Source organism: Mycteria americana, chromosome 1 (assembly GCF_035582795.1).
Source record: "Mycteria americana isolate JAX WOST 10 ecotype Jacksonville Zoo and Gardens chromosome 1, USCA_MyAme_1.0, whole genome shotgun sequence".
NCBI classification, from domain to species: Eukaryota; Metazoa; Chordata; class Aves; order Ciconiiformes; family Ciconiidae; genus Mycteria; species Mycteria americana.
In genome coordinates this window covers 55,086,085-55,106,500 of record NC_134365.1, presented here as the reverse complement: position 1 = coordinate 55,106,500, position 20,416 = coordinate 55,086,085, and the positions used below count along the sequence as shown (strand labels likewise).

The window sequence follows — 20,416 nt, the reverse complement described above, 5'->3', positions numbered from 1 at the left end:
AACTGCCAAAGTACAGCTGGGCCTCACAATCTGTCCAGCTTATGCCCAAAGGGGCAGCCAGTCACCTTGCAAACAGTCTCTTTGCATCCCAAAGAGCACCTAACTGTGTCTGCAGGGAAGAGATCAGATGTTTTCAAAGGCCTGGATTTCATTAGGGATTCCTGCACAATCTCACCTTCTGAGGGAAGTCAACAAATTTCAGCCGGGCAAGAAATCGCCTCACTTCTCCACGGCTGATTTTGGGAGTGGTGGTGTCCTTTAGCCACACCATTCGACCTTGACTCATCATGGCCCACTTCAGGCCCAGCTTGCTGACCGAGAGAAATCCTGGCTGTTTTTCAGAGGTCGCAGTTGTTGTCACAGTGATGTGAAATGCATCCTTCTGGAGATCATTAATTCCAACTGGTCCATCAGAGAAGGGAGAGAAAATATTGGTGAGGAGTAAATGATTACATTTCTTCCAAAAGAAATCTTACAGTCTTTACTCAGTCAAAACATCCACTGGACTGAGGATATATTCAGTCTGACTTTACAATTGCATGTACCTTAGTTAATCAGGGAAAATGATTTTAAGTTAAAAATTTTCCACGGAAATAAACTGAAATTTAGATCAGAAATGGAAGGGTTTGGTTCCAGGTGATGTTTCTGAGCTCAATATAGGAGATGCACATATTTCAATAATCCAGTTCACTTTCAGACAGCTTTCCTTCCCACACCTGTTAGCAGATACTGTTTTACCTCTATAGAAGGGGAACTTGGTAAAGCACAGCCAAGTCAGTTCACTTCAGTCACTGCAGAATGATCTGTACAAGCCTCAGAAATCCTAGTTTCTAACAAACCCCTCTAAAAATGATATTCTATTTGTTCTTGACTGAGCTGTGGTTTTGATACAAATCCAATTAGATGCATCACTATGTAGCAGCTTTTCCATGCTTCCTGGCCTACTGGACTCAGTGCTGGATGAACTGATCTTTTCTCCCACATCCTGCCATGCTCAACAGGCTGGCTGTTGGTTGAACTGCTTTAGAAAGAGCAAGGAAATCCAACAGGGACTTTACAATCTTGTATAGATGTTAAATCCAGATCTACTTTTCCCTGAAAACACGTTTAAATATTTTGGATTCCCCCTTTCAAAAAGAAAGAGGAAGAAGCAGCAAAGCTGCTATCCCAGAGAGCAGGAGAAGATGGCCAACAAAGGCAGAAGTGTATCTGAGGTGATAGAGAAAAGTTTCATAGTGATTCTTCATGCACCGCCTTAAATCATAAATAGCTCCATGGAAAGCCAGGGAACTTCTCTGGTGTAAAACATCAAACTCGGACCTTTCCTTGCTTAAACACGTGCAAGAAACTTGGGGTCTTTTATTTGCAAAGTAGGGGTTGGACAGGACCTTCCTTCAGAAGGAAGATGAATTTTATTTCCCATTGTTGGCCTATGTGTGGTGGACCTCAGGTGCTACCTTTAAAAGCACAACTACACCCCATTGTTTCTCACAGCTACCTCGCCTCCCATATTTCTTTTAGCCTACATAGTTTCTCCTCCATTTGTACTCACCTGCTGAAGCAATGACTTTGTCTGTTGCATTGGTGAGGTCCAAAAGGACTGTAGGAAAAACAGGATGGAGGAGATAGAGGTGGTGCAGCCCTGGGCGTTCAGGTCTGGGACCAGGTTGCTGTTGGAATGAAGGACAGACAAAAACATTACAGCTGGCTAGCAAAGAGGGGTCTAGCTTTGCCAAAGAAATAAAGAAGTTTTCTGACACTGTGCTGTCTTTACATGGATCAGAGAATGAAAAACTCTATGGTTTTACAGAGATGAAATCCTGCAAAGTTTTTTTTCTAAAACAGAATTTGCTCCACAACTTCTGTTTGGGAAGGTTGAGATCTGGCTCTGTCAAAGCCAGCTTGATGGGTGAAGCTACCGTCTGGAAGTTTGAGTCTCCATGCAGACTTGTGTGCCTGCGTGCAGAGAAGCAGCACTCTGGGGCTGGGAACAAATCTGCAGTAAAAGTATCTCAGTGTTGCAGAAAAAAAATGAAATTCATGCAGAAAGTTTTGGTTTTGTGGACACAAACTTTCTGTCAATAAAGCTTTCTGGTGAAGAATTTGCACACAAAAACTCCTATGTTGAAGCTCAGAGAAGTCAGAGTGTCAAAGCAGGAGGAAAAGATGTCCCTGACAGCCTTCTCATATGGCAGGTTTAAAGTTCAATTACATTAGGACTAAAAGACAGAGACTGCATATGCCTCACAGAGAAACCTCAAAGTGAAGAAAGGATGCTTGCTCACCAAACTTTGTAACACAGGCTGTGCTTCATCAGCCCAGAAGAGAAAAACAGACTTCTTGTCCAAAGTCATGACTGACAGTGCATCAAGTTGTTGCTTCTGCCACGGGAGTTCCTGGTTCCAAACAGGGAGGCCAGATTTGCCATCTACCACCACCACCTCAAGGCAGAGGAGAGATCTAGCATTAATGGGTGTCCAGGTGTGGGCGTACAGAGAGCCCCCTTGCAGTGGCATGGCCTCTGCTGTTCCCTTTCATGCCTGTGGCCACACAGTGATGAGTGTCAGCCACAGAAATGGGAAGAGCGAGGAGCAGGGAATGATTGTCCCTTTCTACCCAACCTCCCTCACTCCTATGCTGCCACTGCCCTCCTTGCCTTCACTTGTTTTACCTTTTTGTTCCCATCTCCAGTCTGTGCTTGCAGCATGAAGTCCGAAGTTTGGTCAGCACCGAAGTAACCTGGTACAGGCTGGCTGCAAATGTGGAAAAAGAAACACTCAGCCCCATGGCAGAAAAACAGGGATCTCAGATGGAGGCAGCACAGTTGCTTTCATCCTCCATTCTGCCTCTTAAAAAGGCAGGATTTGCCATGCTAAATTAGATCTTTCATCCACTCAGAACTGTTCTGACTGTCAGGAACCATTTGTTGGTGGATCAGAAAAGTGAAAAATGATCAAGCAGCTCATGGTGCTTGTTAGCTGTTCTTCAGAGTTATCTGGGGGGGGGGGCATCCCTTGCTGGGCTGTGTAGACATCTGTTTATCACCCTGTGACATGACTCTATATTATTCTTTCCTTAGCATGAGAACCTGTACAGTTTTGCTATGGTCATAAAAAATTACCCAGCCCTTTCAAAATGCATCGGCAGATTTGACCTCCTGCTGAAAGTGTATTTCCCAGGCTGCCTTAGCTGTGTGAAATGGCTTTTAATATACTCACCATTAACGTCAGCCCATGATTCTTTGTTTTCTTACTGCTGGCGGTTTTACAAGCCTTTTTATAACCTTCAGCAGTTTAAATGAAGTCCCCTCTCATCCTCTCCCTTCTGGGTGACACACTATTACTTGAATATCTCTCATTATAACTGTTTTCTAACCATCTTGCTTGCCTTTGGCTTTCTGAATCTTATCTCTGTCTTCGTTAAATTCACCACAGCTAGATGCAAGGTTCTAAATGAGCATGAACGATTCCTCAAAATTCAAAGAATCAGAGATTTTATGGCAAGGCAGGATCATCAGAATATGTCCTCCCTCCTCTTGTTTATGACAGATTGCTGTATTTCACCCAATTAACCAAGTATCAGTAGGCTGACTTTGACTAGATCTACCAGCCGTCAGGCTTGCTACGGAAATACAAGGATGAGATGAATTCATCACTTCTCGTGACAGTCAGTTCTAATGATTAATCTCACCCAAAGAAACATGCCTGCATTTTCATTTTCTTGAACATGAATGGCTTTTGCTCCAAGGCACTTGTTCTTGCTATGGCAAGAACAACTTAGCTCCTATTACTTACACACGCTTCTGAACTCACCTCTCAGGCTTCTCTTTGATCATATAAATCCACTGACTTAAATTTTCCATGCTAAAGCATTTTTTCCAGCCCTTTTCTCCAATTTTTTCCAGCTTCCCCTTTAAAATGTGCATACCAGAATGGCTCCTGAGCAGCAATGCCACAGTACAGCAGTGGTTTGACTATTTATACTTACTACATCAAACAACGTAATTCCCTTTACAGACACCTTTGGCAACGAGAACCAATGCTTTCAAGGCAGTACCATGGGACACACCTATAACTTGAAAGCTCTCCAGTAGCAAAAGGAAGTAGTAGGTAGTTCTATCCCATGGGCACAAACTTAAAACCTCTCCTAAGGTGCCTCTTCTCTTGTCCCTTATGGGTTACAGTCAGCGGTAGATCAAACAAACTGAATGCAGACAGACACATGTATTTTAGATGCTACCAATCAACTGAAAAATCCCCTGGGCACTTTCTCAAATGAACCAGAAGGCTAGTAATTATTCCTGCCCAACAGTAATCCCCACAGCAACCTGCTATTAATCCTCTCTCATCTGAAACATCCATTTACAACACGATTTTCAACTGCTTACTCAATTTCATGGTCTCTGAACTTCACCCTTGTTTTATGACTACTGATTTTCCTTTATGGTTTTCCAGCGATCTTGTCAAAAGCTATCTGGAAATGCAGCACATCTGCAGCAGCCAGGTTGTTTTTCTCAGAGACTGTTCCTAAAGGGCTGGACTCAGTCTGCCTGGCTGGAGTGGTGTGCTTAGGGCAGGTTTACCCAGGAAAAAGGGAGCTCTCCGCTGGCTCTGTAAGCTTTGTCTGATGAGGAACTGGGTTTCAGTCTGTTTGACTCTGTGGTGACACCCCTGAGCTGAATTTGTCCCCCAGCCTGTGTTGCTTAAGCAGAACTTCTCCAAGTCCTAAAAAAAAAAAATACCCTCTTAAATAAATGCTTGTCCACAATATAGTCAGTCTACCAGATTTTGTCTCTCTTAACTCCGAGAAAACAGGCAGTCCAGGACTTTAGCACAGTGGCCTTGAACAAGAATTGCTTTCATTATTTTTCAATGCCTATCTGGCAGCTCCTGTACACATGTTGTACTCTGTCCCTTGGGAGGTCACGGAACCAGAAAAAACAGGGCTGGAATGCAGCAACCTGGAATACTAGTTGCCCAGAGAGGTTGTGGAGTCTCCATCCTTGGAGATATTTAAAACCTGACAGCACACAGCCCTGAACAACTTGCTCTAGCTGAGCCTGCTTGAGCAGGTAGGTTGGACTAGGCAGTCTTCAGAGGTACCTTCCAACCTCAACCATACTGTGATTCTGTGAATGGAACAGGTAAAGCAGTTTTCAACCCTTCTTGATTTGAACGCACAGAAATTTTCCAATCCATTAGTGGGTCCGTTTAGAAATTTCTTGTGTATAACTGGTTTTACAGCATCTATGAACTGGCTTTTCTTAGTCAGTACACACTTACCCTTTAAACTAGACCCCAGACACATCCAGCAGTCTGCAAACTCTGGGCCCAAAACACTTTTAGTCCACCTCCTTTCCCCATAGCATGATCAACTAGCCATAAGCCATTCATAAAGCCATTGCTTATGTCACCCATCAGCCCTCAAGAATGTGGACATTATCTGAATATCAAACCTTGCTGAACACATTTTTCTTGTTTAATGAAGTTCCAGTGCCTTCTTCCTATAGATGCTCTTGACTGTCAGGTAACACTGAGCTGCTTTCTTTCCTCTAGATAGCAGAGCAAGCAATTTGTTTCCCACATAATTTCCCTCAACTGTGCCCAACTGCCCTTTGCAAATATTTAATACTGGGCAAGCTGAAATTGCTGGTTATTATCAACCCACGAGATCTGGCAAATTACTTAATTTCCATGTGTGAAATTAGAGAATGAGCAGTATTATTTTAAGGTTTATGTTTAGTATAGATGGTGTGCTGACTGCCATCAGAGTGCTCATTTTCAGCTTTCAAGGAACATTAAGATCTGTGGGCCATACTCAGACACCTTCTCTAAATACTTAACATCACTAATGCAACTGCTCCTCTCCACTGAGCTGGCAAGTGGCAGCCCTGGACAGCAGATGGGCTGAATCACACACCAGTAATCCCCTGAATTCCAATGCCATGACATTCCCATGACATCAGTGTTGGGTACCTGAATCAAGCCCCTTATTTGTGATCACTCACAAGCACACAGCTCAGGTTTCTAGCCTTCGGTGCCTTGCTCCCCCTGCCCTCCTCCCTTGCTCAGTGATGCATCTGCACATGTCCTGTTCTTAGATTTCTCTGCAGACTCAGAGAATTCTTCTCAATTGCTTTCTAAGGAGCACATGTGCTTACAAGTGAAAGGCAGGAAATGGTACAGGAAGAAATAGGACAGAAAAATGTTCCCAGTATGTAACCTGCTGATGTTCTGCAATTCCAGGGTCCAGTGGGGCTCCAAGTCCTGTCCCCGCAGTAGGATCAAGCCCTCTTTGGTTGTGATGAGCAGGTTGCTGCAGTTTGTGTCAGGTGTCTTCATTGTCTGCAGGAATTCAACACCCCCACTGGGACAAATGGAAAGCAGACAGGAGATTCCGAGGCTTGTATCTGCACATCTCAGCACTAGCTGCCTGTCCACATGGCAATTCATCCTACCTAAGATTTGAACTATTCTTGGAGAAGCCCATCTTTTCCCCAGTGATGGAGCTTAGCTTCTTTTGGGGGTTCCTCAGTTAAGTGGGCTAAATTCAGGTGTGGGGTCTTCTGAACATCTTGAATTACTAGAAAAAGCATGGAGTTTGGGGGTTCACATTTGTTCCCTCCCTTTATTCCTATCCAGGCTGACCTTGACCACAATTTGGCAGTAAAGAAGAAGGAGCTGAGAAATCCAGGCCCACAATGCTGTACACAGACTGAGCTTCCCAAAGGGACCCAATTAGCTGGGAACACCTCTTTTTTTTCTTCCTCCAGGTATGCATAGGGGGTGAAAGAAAGGAACAAGGAGCAGGAGAAGCAAAGGACTCCCTTTTATCATACTCTGCACTTCTTTTGCTAGGACAGCCACAGGACAGGGAGGAAACAATGGGTTCCCCAGAGTACTATTACCAGCTGGACAATAAAAAGAAGGACAGTATTGAAGTAGAAGGGACCATCTCTAGGAGCACTAAGAGGTGCCTACCCTCCCCTTCCTCTCCCAGCAGAAGCAAGAGGACAAGTCTATCTCCTACCTGTAAATGTCAATGAGCTCTGACAGGTTGACAGATCTGCGCTTTTCCCACTCTGGCTCCTCCTGCTGCAGCACTGCAGGAAAGCTGTCTCGGTTTCTGGCTTGGGTAAAGATATCCCTCAGGGCAACCGCTTGAACATTACCTGCCAGGAAGAGTAAAGATGAAGAGTCCTGCCTGCAAAAGTTAACTCCCTAGTAGCACGGAGGGTCCTTGGGACCACTGCAGTTGTGGTAGAAGGCAAAAAAATGCCCAGAGCTGGCATGATGTGCCTTTGGGAAGCTCCGAGGTATTCCAGACTAGCAGGTATTGGTGCTCCTGCACTTTTCCACACCATGGCAGTGAGACTTGTTCCCATGTCCTCTACTCCTAGCTTTTACAGCAGAAGGCATGGTAGAAATATCCCAGGGATGCTCTGGGCCATTTTAGGTAAAATGTATGTTTTCTCAGTAAGGTGAAGTGCTGGAGAGGCAAGGTGCATCTTACCAAAACCAAACAGGATGTAGATGGCTCCCCGGCTGGTGATGTGGACTTGGGGGCCAATCACTTTCCCTTCTCCATTGGTGCTGTACTTCACAGGCCCACCCAAAGCAGTCCCAGTCTTTCCTGACACCAAGATGAAAAACACATCAGGCTGCAAAGAGAGAGATGTAGAGATTTTTAGCAGTGCTTTCATGCACTTGTGCTCTCAGAATCTTCCCCAGTCCCCACAGCAAAAAGTTCCATTGCTCTTTCCCCCCACAGCAAGGTCTAGCTAGCGGTCTCTTTCTCTCTGCTCAGTCTGGCTTCCTGGGCGTCTTACATTCATGCTTTTCTCTTGACTGCAAATGCATCAAAGATGGAAGGGACTTAAAAAACCTGAACTCCTCTAACAACATTAATGCTAGAATTGTGGGGAGGGATTAGCATAGGGGAAATCTGCATCTGCATTAATCACACAAGTATTTCTTTCTTTTGGATAAGCTGAATGCTCCTTTCTCCAGAGATCTATCTCAACATGGCTCCCTAAACTGCTGCTAAACACTCACTTCAAACCAAGCCTTCAGTGAACAGAAACAGATAATTCTCAAGTCTCAGCCAGGGGTAAATAATGACCCTTCTGTTCATTCCCAGCTGACAAGAAATGCAAGTAGTGTCATTATTGCTTGATCTCACTGCTCTGACCTATTGAAAGAAAAAGGGTGCTGTTCATGGAAATCTAAGGGAATGAAAATTAGGGGCTCTTGCAGCTGCTGTTACAGCCTTTCCACATCAGGCTCCCTGTTCTTCCTCTAGATAGTCAAGGTCCTTTCAAACCTTGAGCAGGGATATGCTGTACCTGTGTCTCTTTGAGAGCCAGAACAATAATATCCCTAATCTTATCTCCATCTACATCCGGAAGAGTTGCAGCTGGTGCAGCCAGGATCCCATTTGAAAGGTGGATGGAGTTCAGTGTCCAGATGGTCTTGCCTGTGGGAAGAACAGGATGAAAGAGACCTGCAGCACTTGGGGAACCAACGGGCATCCCCAGAGTGTTCCACAAAACCTTCTTGAAGGAGGGAGCAAGAGAGATTGTTTCCCCCCTTCTCTGAGAAGAGGAAAGACAAGCCTATAAACTGAGGGAAGCTGCAGTGGGAAGCAAAGTTCTTCCCCCAGCATTTCTTCAGATTGTCTTTGAGTCAGGCCTCAAGTCCTGCTGTGCTTCCTTCTTAGCATCCCTCTAGAAAGGCCTGAGCCCAAAACAATTCCTGAAATAGCAGAGAATATTTGAGGTTCACTTTTGGAAGGAGAACCTAAATGAGAGTGCTGCTCTGCAGGACAGCAGTTGTTTTCCTCAGCCAGCAGTAAAGCCTGTAGGTAGATTCCAGGAAAGGGAACAGATGGGCAGCTCTGATATTCAAAGTGCAAATCTGTGTCTCAGTTAAATTCCCAGCAGCAAATAGCCACTCCAGCATGGCATGCTCACTCTACCTCAGGGTGAAAGCATGTTAGCAGACACGATGTCAAATGGTTCAGCAGTCCAGCATGGACCCAGCTGGAAACTCAGTAAAACCTGATTTGCAAATTGGCAAATAAACATCCAAAAAAGGCAAAATGAAATTCAGTGCTTTTACTTTTCTATGATTCTTTTGCCAACACTTCTGCTTTTTCAGGGTTTAAAAATGCTTTTCTGCTGCTGCTGCTGCGTAGGATAGGGCTTGCCCCTGCATGACAAAGGAAACCAAAGGCCAGACCTGCAAACACTTGTGCACATTAGTAACACTACTACTGCTGGTAAAGGAGACAGCCTATGGTCCTGACCATGCAAACACCATGCAAGTAATCTGGTCCCTAAAAGCATTTGAAAGGTAAGTGCGGTGGCTCATTGACTGGATCTGTCACTTAAACCCAAGGTTTCTTCTATGTCTCCATTTTCTGTTCTGATTCCAAAAACATTCCTATACCTAACTATGAATATTTCTGCCAGTGAATTAATGTGGTAGAACAAACAGCAATCAGAGAATGGAGGTGCACATGATCAAGTGATTAAAAATGCAATATTCATTCACATCTAATCAATTCCTCTACGGGCCTAATTTCTCTGGAAAGTTTCCTGGCTGTAGCACACGTCCTTATATAACTTCTTCAAGAACGGCGTTCAGCTTTTCAGTGCTGTTAGGTAGGTGCTCAGTTGTACTAACAGCTCAATGTTGATGAGAACAGACATATCCTTTATGCCATGGGGATGCTACAGGATAAGATCAACACTTTGAAATGTTCTGAGATGGTAGGACGAAGATGCTGCCACAGACCAGCAATGGTTTGGATTCTCTTATCCTGTGTAACTAGAAACTCATTAGTGTTTTGACTCCTTCCTGTGTGTCACTAGATAACAGCCACCACGAAGTGCCAGCACTGAATCATTCATGCTTATTAGTCCTTTAAAGAAAACAAAAAAGCAGTAGCATATTTCTAATAAGCTGATAGTTGACTCTACCTGTGGAGGCACTGAGAAGGCTGAGGAATTTTGATGTTCCTGTAACAAGGCAGACGGGCTCTGCAGGTGCCCCCAGTGATAGCCCTTTGCATTGCACACTCCGAGTCTCCTCTGGAAGCTGGATGGACCACAAGGTGCTGCCATTCATACCAGAAAGGGCCACCACAGTTACGGAGGGCCTAGAGACACCTAGAAGAGGCAGGAAAGAGAGAGTGAAATCCTTTGGCATCAGAGGCTATGTCCATGCTGCCTTTAGTCTTTGCACTTGAGTTCTCGCTCTAGCTCCTAGAGCTGAGTGGCTCAAGCCAGCCACATCCACACTGCCTGAAAGCAAAGGTCAAATCCCACCCCATGGCTGAGTCTCTCTGCCTGCAGAGCCTAGCAGTGATCTCCAGACTAGTTGGGCTGTCAGCCAACAGTGCAGACAATCATGGAGGTTGGACCTGAGCTCACAGCAAGAGATGTGGTCAGCTGGGCACAGAGGAACCAAGATCCTGGGGACAACCTGCTCAGTTGTGCTGACTTCCTGGTGTGAAATGTACTGCTGTCAAACCAGACTGATCCTTCTGATCCACTCTCCCTCAAGACAATGGCTAGCACCAAGGGGAAACCCTAAATGACTCCCAAGGCAGATGCCACCTTATGTGAAAGTCCTGGGTTGTTTGTAATTCTGGAGCAGCAGAAGATGATTGGCAATTTGAGAGCTTTTTCTTCTGTTTTCCAGATGAGTTCTATTATTGTGAAAAAGAGACTGAATGCAACCAATTGGTGTAAATCAGGGGTCTTTTCCTAATTCACCAGTGAGCACAAAATAATTGTAAAAAAAAAAAGTGCTCTATGCTGTTTCAATTGACTGTTGGTTCTGATTCCAATTGTGAGCAACTTTTAGCTCAGCCTGCTCAAGACATAATTGTGGTTACTGTAATCTCCACCTGGTATGCTCATATCACAATTTAAGATGAACTCCCATACATTTCAAAATAACAACAGTCCCAGCTGACTCCTGTCTTAATAGAAAAACAACATGTGACGTGACTACACAAAAGGCGTATCTGGGCCACTGGCTAAAAGCAAGTCTGAGCCCACTCTCGAAATCAAACTCACTCTCTTCTCAAACTGAAAATCATCTGGCTTATGCTAAGGGGTTGTCCCAGCCCAAGTTCTCTTCATTGGGTTGGCAGGGACCAAGAACAACTAACTCCTGAATGCAGCTCACAGCTGGTGTGTGTACAAGCTGGAGAAACAGCTAACAATGTCATAGCTTACTCCATCAGGTATCTATCCCAAGCTTATCTCTGCTTGACACGGTGTGAATGCTCTGAGCACAAGCTACAGGAGGGCTGATGTCCAGCTATGTGGGTTTAGGATTGTGATGTGCTTACACCTGCTTTAGTGTCTGCTTTACAGTCTGCTTTTTCTCTTCCAGCATAGCTATAGCCCAGGATGCAGCTAGGTATGACTAGTTCCATTCAGAGCATGCTGAAAACTGTATATATGTCTGCGATGAAAGATAAATACAATGCAACAGCAAAACATAGAACACAAGGACAACCTCTACAAACTGAATACAGCCTTTACATCAACAGTATCTCTCTCTCTCACCTTTTTTTAAACTTATTCTACAGTTTTCTCTCTGCTCATAGGTTTCTTTCTATAGGACTTGCTGTAAAATACCGAGGGCCTTGCTTGGACCATGGAGAAGCAGCATTTTCCCTATCCTCTAACTATATTTTTATTACCCTACTCTTTGAAGAGCCAAGGCATTTTGCTCCCACAAGAGTTCTCTTCAGGCTGCACAATGTATGCTTGCTCCCTGAATATGTCTCTGACACTAAAGAGATTCACTTAATCTCAGGTGATGCCAGGCTGGGCAGACACAGTACAGCAGGTAGCTGGGAACCTCCAGGACTTCAGAAGCCCAGTGCAATAGGATGCCACTGGACTTGGCAGCCCCCGTGTAGCAGTGGCCAGTAACAGCAGGCTGCTGCTATGTCACATGAGGGGTGTGAGGGTTAACAGAGAAAGCAAAAGCAACCAGGAGGACGAAGCAGGGAGATACCTGCTAAACAGCCAGGCACGGTAGCTTCCGCACCATCAGCCAGTCTAATATCTGTGAATTAACAATGATTTGGAGCCTGGCAAGTATATGGAGCGACCTGAAGAAAAAGGCATCAAGGTGAAGGTGTTTCCTGCAACACCGACCTACAGCTGCTCTAAAAAAATCCATAATGCTCCCTGTTGGCAAGCAACTGGCTAAATCAGAAGAAAGAGAGCACTCCAACAGTCAGGTCTGCCATCACTGTTCCTGTCGCCCAACTGCCCTTGGTAATGACCAGGACACTGGACCACAGATCAGGAAAGAGTCGAGACTCTGCCACTGAATCTCATTTGTGACCTTTTTCAAGCTGCTTCCCTTCTCTGTGCTTTCACCTCTGTGCCTGTAAAATGGAGGTAGTTAGGCTGAGCTCTTTTGTGAAGGGCTCTGAGAGATAATAAGGGGGGAAAAAACCTCACCTTATTTCCAATTGCTATCTGTAGAGCAGTGCTTTCTGATCGCTTTATCTCTGCCCCCAAACCAAGTGCGCACAAATACCGGACAAAGAGATGGACTTGCCCCAAGATGAGATAAGGGTAAATAGATGATGTTGCCCCATCAGGTATGGGAGCACAGGCTTGCAACGAAAATTATGAGCAGCATGACAAAGCACAGGCACGGTACACCAGCCATTTTAAGGAGCTCTGAAAAGAGCAATGCAGTGGATTTGCAGTGGCAGGAACTCTTCCCGTGCATAAGGCAAACATACAAAGGTCCGTACTGACATGTACAGAAAGAGGAATGGAAAGGAGCTGTGATGCTTACCCATGACACTAGCATTCATCAAGGCAGTGAAGACAATGAGGATGTCAGGGAGCCCATCGCCGTTCACATCACACAGCTCCAGTGGGGATAATACACCACCTGCAACAGTCACAGAGAATCACCACACTGTTGTCAAAAAGGCCATCCATCCCATTTTCCACACTGGGAGAGGAGGGCTGGCCCAGAAAAGAGACTCATGGACAGCCAAGCCTCACAGAGTCTGCTAGGGAACCACCAAAGCCAGGCAGCTCATACCATGGCAAGATCTTTCATTGCATGGAAAGGCAGAAATGTAGCATCTGGGTCAGGGAAAGGAAAGGGAAAAATGGAGGGGCTCACAGAAAAAGATTTCCACTTCCCACTTCACTTTCTGAGGTGATGTGGGAGCAACATATCTTATGAAAGGCTTAGATTTGGAAGCCAGGGGCAGAAAGCAAGGAGGGAGAGACATATCTAGACCTGGCAGAAATTATTTCACAAACCACTGTTACTTTACTGCAAAAGTCAGAACAGGAGATACTTTAGAAATGTTACCAGTGGCCCATATAGGATAACAAAAGATCCAGAATGCTGATTTACGGATTCAAGCAGGACAAGAAGACAAAAGAAACAAGGTTAGTTAAGCCAGTTAGAAGACACAAAGACTTCTATCCCTCTCCTCCTGAACACACCCACACACTTCAGCGTGGAGGTGCTGGTGAAACCCAGGATGCAGAGAGGGAAGCACTATGTTTTGAAGTGGGCTGGGCCATCTCCATCTGGAACAGAGCGCACCATCCAGATAAAAAGGCAGGATGGGAGAAGAGTCAAAATGTTTTTTGGTGTTGACAGAAACAAGATTTTGTGGCACTGTTATCTACTGATGCCAGATTTCACAGGCCTCAGCTTGGAAGAGTGAGCAGGACACAGCTGCCTCTCTACTACCTCGGAGCATCTGCAGTGGTGAGGAAGGGCCTCTGCTCCGACCTGGCTCTCCCAGATAGGTCTCTCCCGCCGATGCCCAGCCTGGGAGCTGCCACCTCCCCCACGCCAGATGCTGTTCCTGGGGCTTTCTCACCTGCTCCCTGACCTAGGTTGCGGTTCCAGGTGTTATGCAAGTCTCTAGGGGGACAGGGAATTAGAAATGCGCACACCAACACAAGAATCATCGAGATCACCACAGTGAGCAAAAAGATCGCTGTGCGCAGGTATGGCATTAGGGAGGGAGCAGCCTTCTGCTCCAAACTCCCAGCCGTCTCTGCAGGATAACCCTCGGGTGCACTCTCTGACGTGTGCTGCTTTGTCATCCCAACCTCCACATCAGAGTCAGGGTCCTGCACCTCCTCAGGGGGGCTCTTCCCATTCTTGACCCCCCCATTCTTCTGGATGTTGAGTACCAGGTCATCTTCACTTTCATCACTGTCAGCCTGAGTGAGGGGATCATATTCCCCGAGGTCCGGGCTCTTCTTTCCTGAGGAAAGAGATGGAGAGAGATAACAAAGCATGAATTCCTCACTGTTGTAGGATCTCAGTGGAGAAAAGGCTGCAGTGGAGAGTGATACAGAACGGATGACAGCGCAGACTGCATTTTGCTTGGATCCTAGTGAGAGGTGTGAGAGAAAAGACAGGGTCTGCCCATGTTTCAGAGTAGCAGCTGCAGGAGAAAAGATGCTGACAGTTTATTTCCCCAAGATAAAGGTGTATATATATAATATCTATATACATATATATACACACATATGTATGTATATATATGGAATTCATGGCTGATTTAATTCTAATACTGTTTGGTAATGAGACACATTGACATGAAGTCATGCTTAATGCTCTGAGTACCTAAATCGCAGCACTCTCTTGACTTCAGACTCTGAACTCCTTTAGCATTTGCCAGCCTCTAATCCCGACACAGCCCATATTCACTTGTAGTCTGTGTTCTCTGAGGGGGCCTCCCTCTGCAACTCATTTTTCCCCTCCTCCTCCTGCCTGGTCCAAGCAGCACTGCTGCCTTGTAGTGTGCCACATATGCTATCCTGTTTCGTGAGGGATAGAAGGGATAGAGCACTGCGCATGGTTTCTCTGCAGTGCTGGTACAAATGGGTATCGATTCCCTGAAGATCAGGGCAAAGTGATTTTGCCCTTTTGGGCCAGTAACATGCTAGTGTCTGAAGGGATCAGGGCTGACCACCTTCTCTGCATGGCTCAGCACTGCGAGAGGGAGTGCTCCAGCCCCTGCAGCAGGAAACTACAGTGCTCTTGCTCTGTTCCTGCTCCCACCAGAGCCAACAGCTTGGGCTTGGCCTTGCCAAGATAGGTAACTTAGTACTGATGCCTTCAGGTAGTGGTACAAGAAAGTAGCTTAGCTTTAAGTGTCTCTCCCACATATGCCTGGCACATGGACGACTTCTCCCCCAAGCCCTAGACAGCCGCAGGGAGTGTGACGAGGGCCCAGTCGTACATGCTGGCATAAGGCCAAGGCCATCTGTTTCTGGGGGCAGGCAAGATCACGCAGACTCACTGCCCTGAGCTACGAGTGGAGGATCACGTCTCAGGGAGCAGCCCTGCGCCACCAGGCTGGGCATGGAGCCATGGCCACTGCTCCGATGACTGCAGGGTCTCAGTCTATTTCTCTGTCTCTCCTGTTCCAAGGTGGGACTTTGCTCTCCCAGATATCTGCCTCATTTCCCTTTGCCTAAAGCTGACCCAAGACAGGAGCTAGCTTGTGCCCGAAGATGCTTGAAGTGATACATGCAAGGCATAAATAATAAGCAAAAATAATGCAAGCTGTAACCACTTTCAGACATTAAGATGATGGGAAGGCTTTACAGAGCGGAAATTTAAGGGCTTTCATGATTATTCTTCCTGCATAAGACAATATGCCTTACTTCTGGTTTTCCTGTTAAAGGCAGACTCACAGTTACAGACGTACTTTAATATCTAGTTAGTGCAACACACCTATTTTGCATCATCTAGATCTACTTTGCAGCATGTGCATCTCATTTCTTTCTCATTTCTTGCCCCATGAAAGGACCTTCTCTTCCCCTTCCTGTACAACTTATATATGGTATTCAGTGTCAGTTTTAGGATTTAAGAAAAACTGTCAATCCCACTAAAGGCCAAAATGCCCCACACTAAGTGGAGCAGCCAGGACAACCCACCCCACACTGAACAGAGGGAAATAAAGATATCCAACAAGATCACATATCTTAATCAGACCCTTCCTTTTTGAACTAGGGGCTTCTACGAAGGACTCACATCAAAACAATCTGGTGCACATACACACTCCAAAAAGCTGTTCCTTGTGGAGGCAGAGCACCCAGTTAAAAGATACTACATTCCTATGGGACGGTCTGGTGTATCCCTGTGAGACACCACATTGTTTTACATAGATCTGCCTTAAACATGCGTTCAAAGTGTGGGCTTTTCAGGAAGTCTTGATAACCTTGGCTCCATCCCGTGAGCAGCACAGAAGGCCACCAACCTGGGTGGCACACAGCTCTCTGCTCAGAGACTGAAGTGACAGCGCAGTGTGAATTTCCCAGATGTCTATACGGTAGGTTGTGCTGACAAGTTGCTGAAAGAGTACTAAGCGAAAACAAGAAATTCCAGAGAGGACTCGCTGGCAGGGTATTTGCAGCTTCTCACTACAGATACAGCTGTGCCAGTTCAAGCCAGGTCAGAGTGGCATGAAAAGCAAATGCTGCTGGCCCAAGAGGAAATGGTATTTAGCCTGGGAAGTCAAAGTCGGACAGTTACGTTAACCAGACTGCTCCTGGTTTTGGAAACTGCTGTGCTTTGAGTAAAACAACTCAACGGCATACTTACACTTCAGATATACTGTGATTTGTTCAATTATTTTAATTCCAGACAGTCAACCCAGAAGACTGAAACCTGCTGTTCATCCTTGGGGCAACTAAAAGCATTGATAGGAATGAGCTTTATCTGGAACAGTTTTGTTCTGGATCTCTAGGAGACAGAAAGGACCTCGAAACTATGGCTCACCCACTCCTTGAACTGGGATTGAGATTTTGGCAACATCGACAGTGGTGTCAACCACAGATGATCTGTAACAGGAACACCTTTCCTGCTGAGAACCACTCATCAGAGACTAGAAAACAGCTACTACACAGTAATGACTTACAACTTTTGATGATCTACATAGGAAAGGACTTATTGAGTTATAGGAGAGCTATAAAGCAGAGTGCTGCTCAGTCTTATTTCATGTCTAAGCCTGACCAGGAACCAGAAACTGGCATTCCTTCTCGCCATCTCTCCTCAAAATGTTAGTTGGCACTCTCACAAGGCACAGCCACTCAGTAAGGTCAGGCATAAAATGCCCTGCTGATTTTTTTTTTTTAAGCCAAAAGGAGGGAAGATACTGCCCTTTAACAACAGCTGTTGGAGCACTCACCTAGCACATGGGAAATCCAACTGCATATCTAATCTCAGAGGATTCAAACACTCATCTCCCACTGTTTGGAGACAGCCCTAACAATCGATCTGTAGGTGTTTTGGGAATGCGTCTGGAGGGCTGGCGAGGACGTGCTCAGCCTGGCCTCCCGAGGCTGTTCTGCAGTGCAGAGAATACATAACTCATGATTCACCTGGCTGGAGAGAGAGCAGAAGGAACATGACTCTTCATCTGAGTTTTAGGTCACTTGCTGTGGGGAAGGAGGGATACCACACGTGGCTTCCACTAATCACTCCCAAATGATTTTTCAACAGAAAAGCATAAATAGAGAGACATAAACAGCAGTAAAGAATATGTGAAAACAAGGGCAGTCTCACACCATTTAGAGAATTATGATTTATTGAGAAGTGCTCCAGAAGTCAAATTCTTTCCTTTCTGGTCAACAACAAGGCTCAGGCTGGGGGAAGACAGTTTGTCCACCAAGAGAAAGCTAAAACTGCCTCTGCTGCAAGTGGTCAGCTGTCAGAAAATCCAATACTCCCATGCAGTTTTCAGCTTTCCATCGTGGAAGTAGAAATGCTAAGACCCGAGTCAGCCTCTTGGTCAAACTCTAACCCTGTCTCCTGAAATGCTAATCACTGTGTAACCTTCATGATAAATTAGTCCCTGTGCTAAAGAACACGGACTCCAGACCTACCTTGAGCAGTTCTGTGGTCTTGTGTATGCAACAGATCTGTATAACTCACATCTTGTTATCTGTCTTTTGCACAGCATTTCTAAGTGTATATAAACCTTGCATCCATTTTACAGGGACAGAGTTCATAGCAGCAAAGTCAATTTCCCTGCTGCTCTGTGTTCTCTCCTACAGGTATAGTAAATAAACTGCTTCTGTTCTGACCAGCTCTAAAATTGTATTCCATTTTTTCCATGGCACCAGTGATAAAACAGAGGTTCCCAGTCAGTGGCCTGTGGTTACAATCAATCTGAGGAACTGTTGCTCGTGGTCTGTGGCTAAGTTACTGGTCATGTCGCCCTGGATTTTTTTTTTTTGCAGCCACAGGAATAAAAAGCAAATACTGAAGAGGAAGGTTTTCAAAGTCAGAAGAGAGAGAAAATGCCCCAGACTTATCAATTTTCAAGGGCAGCTGGACTCTAAACTGCACTTTATGACTTCGACAATCCCCCATGCATTTGCCTAATAGTACTTTTTGCACAGGTAGCTCTTGCAACTATTGCAGTAGAAGAATGTGACCTCTCAAAGAAGAAAAGATGAATCATGTGATCATGATTTGGAAAGGAGGCATCTGTGAGGTGATCTGCGTTGGAATCAGGTCCCACTCATAATGAAATACTCATTTCTAGTGCTGGTGGCCTGAAAGATATTAATTGTAATCTTTTTTCTGTTTTTGACTTACTGGAAAGGCTTTTCTTTGCACTCACTTTGGAGTGAAAAGAGCAGATCTTGGACTTTAGATGACTACAATTTTCAGTGCATTACTCCAATGACAACATACTGGTTCCAGTATCCTTTGTACTCGCTTCATGTTCTGTTTATTTTTCTTTTTTTTCTCAGCTGGCAGTTGGCAGGCACCAGTCACTGGGTACTGCAGGCATATCACTAAGCCCATGGGGACATAAGTTGCCACATATTGATGTAATTAATTTAATGAGATGCAGCAGGAAAAAACAGGTATAGCAATAAGCTTTCTGCTTTCTCATTGCTGTTGAAAGCTGCATTTTTCAAGAGTTAACCACACAAACAAGGTATGATACATGCAATTTAATCTAAGAACTGATGCAAGAACTGTTTTCTTAACTGCGGTTGCAAGGCCTGTGCTCTTTTCCAAATCAGTGCCTCCCAACAGCAGATATCAAATAGATCACGCTGGTTCCAGAGGTCCCAGAAGAGATCTGTACTTGTTATTGTACAGTTCCCCAGTGGTCACACCCCAATACACACACTTACACCCACCAGTTTGCACTTTTCCTAAATAAGCTTCATGTAAAATGTATTCCTTCCCATTTAGACAAACATATATATATGAGCACGAATAAACTGATTTGCAAACAAAAATTCTTTGAATGAGATCTAACAGGCACTACAAAAACTAAAAAATAATGACTCGTGGTATGGGTTACTAAAAGATGGTGAGAAGGGCCCTGAAGACATTACTGTGATCTTCATGGACCGATGGAGGAGGAAAGTACAACCTGCCCACTGAGTACAGCTTCACAGACTGGGGCACTGCAGGACCATAGTGGTGCGTGGTGCCAGGAAGGAGCCCTCCCCCAGCAGCGCACAGCTGGGCCCCATCTCTGCCCCATGGCTGTCCCGAAGGCAAGACATGGTCAGGAGGGGCAACAAGACACTTTCCCATTGGGTTAATGCAGCCAGGTGCATCGGCACCGTCTCCAGTCCATCCAACAGCAACTAGCACGCTCTCAAGATTTGGTTTTGCAATGTATTTGCATTCCCTTTTAATCTCCTCACTGAAGAGAATGGTTGTTGGACTGCTGCTCACTGCCTTATCTTTCAAAGATCTCGTTCCCCGACACAATAGTCCCTTATGCTTGAATATCTTTTCATCTTGCTGAAGATCTCTGGCTGGAAGGTATGCAGAGGTGGTAGGCAGACCTTAAATATTTACCTGGGTAATTGCAGTGGCACTTACCGAACTCCTGGCCTGGCTTTCGGGGGTAAAACCCGGCAGGAGTGGATCAGAGAGGGACTAACGCTTTCTCGCGGTGGTGGCGGCTGTCTTGAGCCCTGTGCCCACTTCTGCACGGCCTGCGGGACCCCGCGCCTCCTCCCGCGCAGTCCCGCCGCGGCTCCGCACAGGGCCGCGGCCGGGCCCAGGCCCCCCAGCCGCCACACACGACACTCCCGCAGCCCCGAGGCGCTGCCCCGTCTCCTGTAGCCCTCCCTCCGCCACGGGCCCCGGGCAGAGGCCGCCACCGCCCCGCACCGCCTGTGCCCCCAGGGCGGCCGGGCCTCGACCCACATCGCCACATCACCATGGCAACGCACCCCACCTGCCCCAGGCAGGGGCAACCGCGCCTCCCCGCCGCCGGGGGCAGACCCAGACATGGCTGCCCTGGCCTGGCGCGGCCCGGCGCTCCCTCCCTCCCGCGGGTGCGGACCCCTTACCCGGCAGCTTCAACGCCCGGGACAGCACCGTAGCCATGC

At 46.1% G+C, this 20,416-nt stretch overlaps 1 protein-coding gene across 1 annotated transcript in view; it reads right to left on the bottom strand.

The window, feature by feature from the left end:
* Positions 1-20,416, bottom strand: part of FAM234B (family with sequence similarity 234 member B) — a 22,768-nt gene extending 2,352 nt beyond the window's left edge. Inside the window, exons 1-12 of the mRNA XM_075498866.1 lie at positions 20,378-20,416; positions 13,900-14,292; positions 12,843-12,941; positions 9,983-10,171; positions 8,345-8,475; positions 7,513-7,660; positions 7,030-7,171; positions 6,223-6,366; positions 2,672-2,753; positions 2,286-2,441; positions 1,553-1,670; positions 176-402 (exon numbers count right to left, since the gene is read on the bottom strand). Of these exons, the coding sequence (XP_075354981.1) occupies positions 176-402; positions 1,553-1,670; positions 2,286-2,441; positions 2,672-2,753; positions 6,223-6,366; positions 7,030-7,171; positions 7,513-7,660; positions 8,345-8,475; positions 9,983-10,171; positions 12,843-12,941; positions 13,900-14,292; positions 20,378-20,414 (1,866 nt within the window). The 5' untranslated portion in view covers positions 20,415-20,416. The remainder of the gene's footprint in view (positions 1-175; positions 403-1,552; positions 1,671-2,285; positions 2,442-2,671; positions 2,754-6,222; positions 6,367-7,029; positions 7,172-7,512; positions 7,661-8,344; positions 8,476-9,982; positions 10,172-12,842; positions 12,942-13,899; positions 14,293-20,377) is intronic.